Source organism: Hermetia illucens, chromosome 2 (genome assembly GCF_905115235.1).
Source record: "Hermetia illucens chromosome 2, iHerIll2.2.curated.20191125, whole genome shotgun sequence".
Classification (NCBI taxonomy): Eukaryota; Metazoa; Arthropoda; class Insecta; order Diptera; family Stratiomyidae; genus Hermetia; species Hermetia illucens.
The window spans coordinates 76,568,954-76,575,226 of record NC_051850.1 but is presented as its reverse complement, the minus strand read 5'-3'; the positions used below and the strand labels follow the sequence as shown (position 1 = coordinate 76,575,226).

Sequence of the window (6,273 nt, the reverse complement as noted above, 5' to 3'; positions counted from 1 at the left end):
TTATTAGATACGGCTGGTTTAATGTATAAATATATCTATTTGAACTAGACACTACCCGCAAACTTCATTAGCACGCATATATGTACTATATACCAACATACACACACGTCTGTTTGAAGTAATTGATATTCATATAAAAACCACTAAAAAACTGAAACAAAATAATTCTTCCCGACCCCATTCATAAGAATTCATTTCGTTACGCTATTGATGAATTGAAATGTGATGATGACGTCATACAGGTTTTAGAATGTACGAAATTCACAAGAAATGGTAGTTTCAGCCCCTATGTTAATAATAGTTGAATTTTCTTCAAAATTGACCAACTTTTGCAATATATTCTTCGTTACATGCCTATGCCAAATTTAATACTTCTGGGATGAACATAAAGGGGGCCGGGTAAATTTCTCAAAATGCGAAAATATACTATTATTAACTTTATTTGTGCAGATATCGGAACCGGATGTATTTTGAGGCCTAGATTTAGTAGAGATGCACCACTGATTTTTTTAAGATTTTTCAGTTGGATAGGAACGAGTCCTGTTACACTTTTTGGGGCTCATATTTTGAGCCCTCACTCCCCTATGTTTCACCCAATATCAAATATGGACCAGTTTCGAAAAGTACTAATTGAGCCCTTTCGTTTGATACCCCATATGGCCCCATTCTGTGAAAAAAAATTTTGCAGCCTCCTTTCACATGTATGGGGAGCCGTCAGCATCTTATTTGCATGGCTTTAGAAGCAGTAAATTCGCGCGAAATTGCTAAGTTTGAACTTTTATAACTTTGGCGTTAATGGCCAAATTAGTAGTCCTAGAATGAATTTAAGGGGGTTTTTTAGTAAATTTCTAAAAGTTGGTAATATACTGTTAGTGAGTTTATTTGAGCAGATTTCGGATATTTTGAGGCCTAGATTTCATCTAAGCGCACTTTCCTGATTTTTTTCGGATTTTTGGGTTGGGTAGTTTCCTAAAATGAGTCCTTTCTCATTTTAAGTGCGTACATTTTGACTCCTTACTCACGCACTTTGCAATTCACGCCAAAACTGATATCAGTTTCGGATCAGTACTAACCGAGACCTTTCATTTGATACCCTATACGACTGTATCCGGTGGAAACATTTCATGTTTTGCCTAGCAGAATGAGTTTTTAACCAAAAGCTTGCGTTGGCTAACGAAAATGTGTATTACTGGAATGATGCACGTAGGATGCATTATTCTTACTTGAGAGATCACAGATTGCTGTAAGAGTATCGGCGGACAGAAGATCATGGGCGCAAAAGCAGGTCGGAGTGGTCTAGAAAAATTTCGCCAAGAGAAGATCGAGTATTTCGTCGGTTGCCGCTTCAGGATGGTTTTAAAACAGTGGCCGATTTAAAAAAAAAGAGTTGGTCTCATCTGGGAATGTGTAAATTTCTGTGTATTCTGCACGAGAGTGCCAACTTCAATTTTCGAATCGGGTTAAGTGTGCTATCCTACAATGGGCCCGTGAGCAGGTACAGTGAAGTGAGGAGCATTGGTATCGAGTCATCTTTCCAAACGGATGTAAATCTAACATGCACGCATCAAACGAACAATGCCGATTTGGAGAATGTATGGAAATTTCAGCGTACGCTCCCTGTACAAACCAAATGCTGCTCAGCAGCTAGCCGATACCCTGGCCCAATATAATACTGATATAACAGCGTTGCACGAGATGCGCTGGACAGAGACCGGTACCCTGGATCATCATCCAACAATACCATGCCCTCGGAGTAGGATTTTTAGGCAGCCGAAAAATGAAACCTGCTGTTATCGGCTTTGAAAATATAAGCGAAAGGATATGCACTCTGCGTTTGCGAGGCAAATTTAGAAATATAAACCCCATAAGCGTTCACGCCCCTTCTGAGGAGACTGCAAAGTCGGAAAAGGATACCTTCTACGAGGCAAAATCATACTTGCAGATTTTAACAGTCAAGTAGGGACGGAGCCCATATTCAGGCGATACGTCGGCTCCCATAGCTTACATAGAGATACCAATTATAACGGACTGCGGATTATTCAGTTAGTAGTGTCGCACGAAATGGTAGTTGGAAGCACCTGGTTTGCGCGGAAAGCGGTACACAAACATACGTGGGACTCTCTAGACGGGCTGACAACGGAAGAATGAAGCATACCGAGTAATGTTGCACTCTCAAAAAAGGCGAGCACGCGCAGACAATTATCACGAAATCCGTCGAGCGGAGAAGCGACTTCTCAGACGGAAAGAGGAAGCCTGCGGGAACCAACCACTCTGTGAACTCGAAAAGTACACGGAGCAACCGCACCATCGCGGAAATTTTACCAACAAGTCAACAGGATGAAGCCATATTATTGATTTCCGACAGAATTGGCGCGATAGGCTGACTATTTTGATGAACTTCTCAACAACTAAAATATCAGCGAGTTGTAGGTCCCTTCAACTGAAGACGACGGACAAATGCTGCCACCAACAAGCATAGAAGAAACAGAAGAAACCAGCTTAAAAACCATAAGTCGCCAGGAGCCGATGGAATTACAGCCGAATAGATAAATATGAAGGCGACCAATTACACCGAGTGGTTCATCAACTTGTGCTCAAGGTATGGGACAGCGAATCAATGCCTGACGATTGGCAACGAGGCATTATCTGTCTCATACATAACAAGGGAGATATCACAAAGTGCAGCAATTGTAGAGTTATCACGTTGCTGAGTACCATCTATAAGATATTCTCCGCTATCTTGCTAGGCCGGATAGCCCCATACGCCCAGAACATCATTGGCCCATACCAAAGAGGCTTCACTCCAGGCAAATCAGCAACAGATCAGATTTTCTCTCTGCGGCAAGCGATGGAAAAACTGTTGGAATATGGACAACAGTTGCATCATCTGTTCATCGACTTTAAAGCCGCCTATGATAGCATGGCCAGGGTAAAACTGTACACGGCCATGAGAGAATTCAGCATCCCGACGAAATTAATAAGACTGACTAGGCTGACCCTGACCAATGTGCGAGGCCAGATAAAAGCAGCAGGATCACTCTCGAGACCATTCAACATCAACGGTCTAAGACAAGGGGATGCCTTATCATACGTCCTCCTTCACCTGGCCCTGGAGAAAGTGATTCGCGATGCAGAAGTAAATGTGAGGGGCACCATCCTCTTCAAGTCCACCCAACTACAGGCCTACTCTAACGATTTTGACATCATGGGAAGAACAACCCTAGATGTACAGTCTACCTTCATCCAGATCGAGCAGGCGGCGCGAGATCTCGGGCTGTACGATAATGAAGGCAAAACGAAGAACATGGTGGCAATGTCAGTGCCAAAAAGGAAAGAAGGAACAAACGCACTGGTCAAACGAAAGCAACAAAGACAGGAGACTTCAATTTTGAGACCGTTGAACATTTTTTCTATTTAAGATCGAAAATCACAAACGAGAACAGCTATGACGATGAAATCCGCGCACGGTTATTGACTGCCAACACAACCAATTACAGCTTACACAAACTGTTTCGCTCGAAATATCTCACCATAGGGTCAACGCTCTTACTGTACAATGATCTTGCCAGTCGTTTTATATTCCTCGGAGACCTGGGTTCTTAGCAAAACAAAACTGCGAACTCTTGGCCGCGCTCAATAGAAGAATCCTTCGAAGAATTTTCGGTCCCCTACATGAAGATGAACGATTCCTTCCTACATAACGGAAAAATCTATGAGCGATACAACGACCGTCTGGTTGTGGATAAAATCCGACTCAATAGGTGGGCGGGTCACCCAATCCATATGGATGAGGATGATCCAGTCTAGAAAGCTATAAGGCAATATCTATGGTAGAATAAAAAGACGAGGGAGACCCTGCCTGAGATGGCGCGATGGCGTAGGTCAGGACGCCGGGCAGCTCGGCTCAAAAGCGGGGTGCCTAGAGTTCCCTGTTAAGGCAAGTCTAGACCGGATACCGGTTGTTGCACCGTTGGTGATGATGAAGGAAATTTCATGCCAATAAATAAAAGCCTCCAGACAACTGGAATAACGGTAGCTTTACCAGGCGTGATGTGCCGAGTCCTATTTTTGTAGACTGCAGAATTATTATAAAGCGCTTTTTGAAGAAAATCGTTTCGTTTTTCCGTATTTTGCATTGGCTTCTGCAAGTCCTAACCTCAATACAATTGAAAATATGTTATGAAAGTACCACGAATGTAGGATGCAGCTGAAGGCTATTCAGGAACCTTGAAACACGATACTTCACATTTGAAACAAAATGCCCCAAGAATGTCTGAAAACATTAATTAACTCCGTGTCAACGCGATGCCGCGAAATTTAGAAAACGTAACTAAAATGAATTCGTTTAAGAAAACCTCTTTCCCAGAGAATGGTTTAGTAACGCCTCGTTATGCGTTTCCTATTTATTTCCTTTTGCCCTTTTGCCAGTAGATATTAAACAATACATATCCATGTCCCCATTGTCAGGTTGTGAAGCGTGTGCGTATTCGTAGAACAAAATTTCAGAAGTAGCAAGGAAATAATAAATAAGGAAAATGGGACTAATAGTTCGCAAATGGGATATAATTTCCATTATGCGGTTTTTTGGTCGCCAGTGTATGCACATTATCTGGTCGATCTGTGTCGTTTTGCATGGATACTTTGACAAAGACCGTTTCTTAAATTATAAATTGAGTTAACATAATTTTTTTCATTGCGGAATGAATCCATCATTAGAGCAACTCTCTATGCTCAGCAATGATGAACTCTATAATTTTAACAATGACATATACGTTTGTACGTCGAACAGCCAAATTACCGTTCAGGCTCATCCGCAACCGATATTGGGACCGTTATAGCACGACCGCATACTCCCACCGTTTGTGTATTTAGAATGCGGACCAGCATTCTAAACCTTCCCGTAGCATGAAAACGAAAAATATATAATGCCGTATGTATCCATATACATATGTAACTTGTTGATCTCCGCGAGGCGTGTCATGGCAAGAATTTTTCATGAAGTTACGATTCGTGTGTATGCGCGCCCAGTAAACACCATCAGAAATGGAAATACATGGCAAAGTGTATGACGACACTCGGATTACTTCCCCATCGTTCTTATATACTTGATGTCATTTCGGATTCGACACTAGGCACGTTATGTAGTCACGTCCCGCCCATTTACGAACTTGGCCGAAGACGACCGACGCGCGTGACGCTGCTTAAAATGCTGTTGGCGTGGTTGGTGCATGACGCGACAGCCGCGAAGAGTTCACGTTTGGGCTTGGCGTAGCTTTGCACCGCCACCAACCCAGACTGTAGATTTTATAATACTTGTCTGCCCGCCTGCATGGAAATTCAGTGCAGTGGCCGTGACTGCGCCCCCAGCAATGCTATTGCCTGCCTATTTCAGAGTATTACAGTTGAGCCTTGGATATTACTTTTGTTCTTTTCGCTCTCTGCCTTTGATTCAGTTGCGTTTGTACCGTGAGACGTTGTGTGTGTTTGATATTCGCTTGAAGATTCCTATTTTATTTGCATTTTTGGAAATTCTGATTGTGAGCGAGCGGCCCTTTGCTGTGACTTCCGTTAGCAAAGCTAAATAGTGAAATAAATATCAGTCAGTGAAATAAGTGACCCTTTCGGGTTGTATCCGAATAATCGTAGAGGCTGCATGCATCTTATCGGGAAATTCGACAATTGTGAAAGTGGCTTATTGATTGTGTTCTAAAACGGGATGAAAGTGCAGACGGCCAAATGAACTTGGGAAACACCTTTTGAATTTTCAATAGTGGCGGCGCGATGGCTTTCCCGAGTATTTTATGGTGCAAGTGCAGTGTTTGATCAAATGACTTGGTGCTCAATTTAGCGGCGAATCGAAAGATCAAGCAGGAAGACTCTTCACGATATAAAAATGCTCCCATATCAGGCAGTCGCGATGGATTATGCTGGTTATCAACGGCAAGGAACAAATGTACCAGGTGGTCCAATGGCGGCAATGGGATCGCTTGGCATGGGCGTGGGAGGCTCGCCTTTCACACACTCCTGGTTGGTACCGACTCAGGACCTGTGTGCTGTACCCTACAACAAATTGCCAAACCAACATCAGAATACAACGATGCATTCAAATCAACAGTCTATTGAACCTGGGCACGTTTTATCATGATGTTTTAAAATATTTAACAAGTTGTTTTGTAGTTTTAGGTTCCGTTTTGGTTGACTGCGCCTTGTTAGCCTATCCTTATTTTCACTTCTTACCACATAATTCGTTCAGTTAGATTACAATGACATGAC

At 42.6% G+C, this 6,273-nt stretch overlaps 1 protein-coding gene across 2 annotated transcripts in view; it reads left to right on the top strand.

The window, feature by feature from the left end:
* The first annotated feature begins 5,460 nt into the window (after nucleotides 1-5,460).
* The window catches only part of LOC119648791 (protein trachealess), a 178,651-nt gene continuing 177,838 nt past the window's right edge, over nucleotides 5,461-6,273 (top strand). Inside the window, exon 1 of one of the 2 annotated variants that reach the window (XM_038050638.1) lies at nucleotides 5,461-6,027. In XM_038050638.1, the coding sequence (XP_037906566.1) occupies nucleotides 5,894-6,027 (134 nt within the window). In that variant the 5' untranslated portion in view covers nucleotides 5,461-5,893. Of the gene's footprint in view, nucleotides 6,130-6,273 lie in introns of both variants that reach the window. The other variant, XM_038050637.1, reaches the window with a different exon arrangement.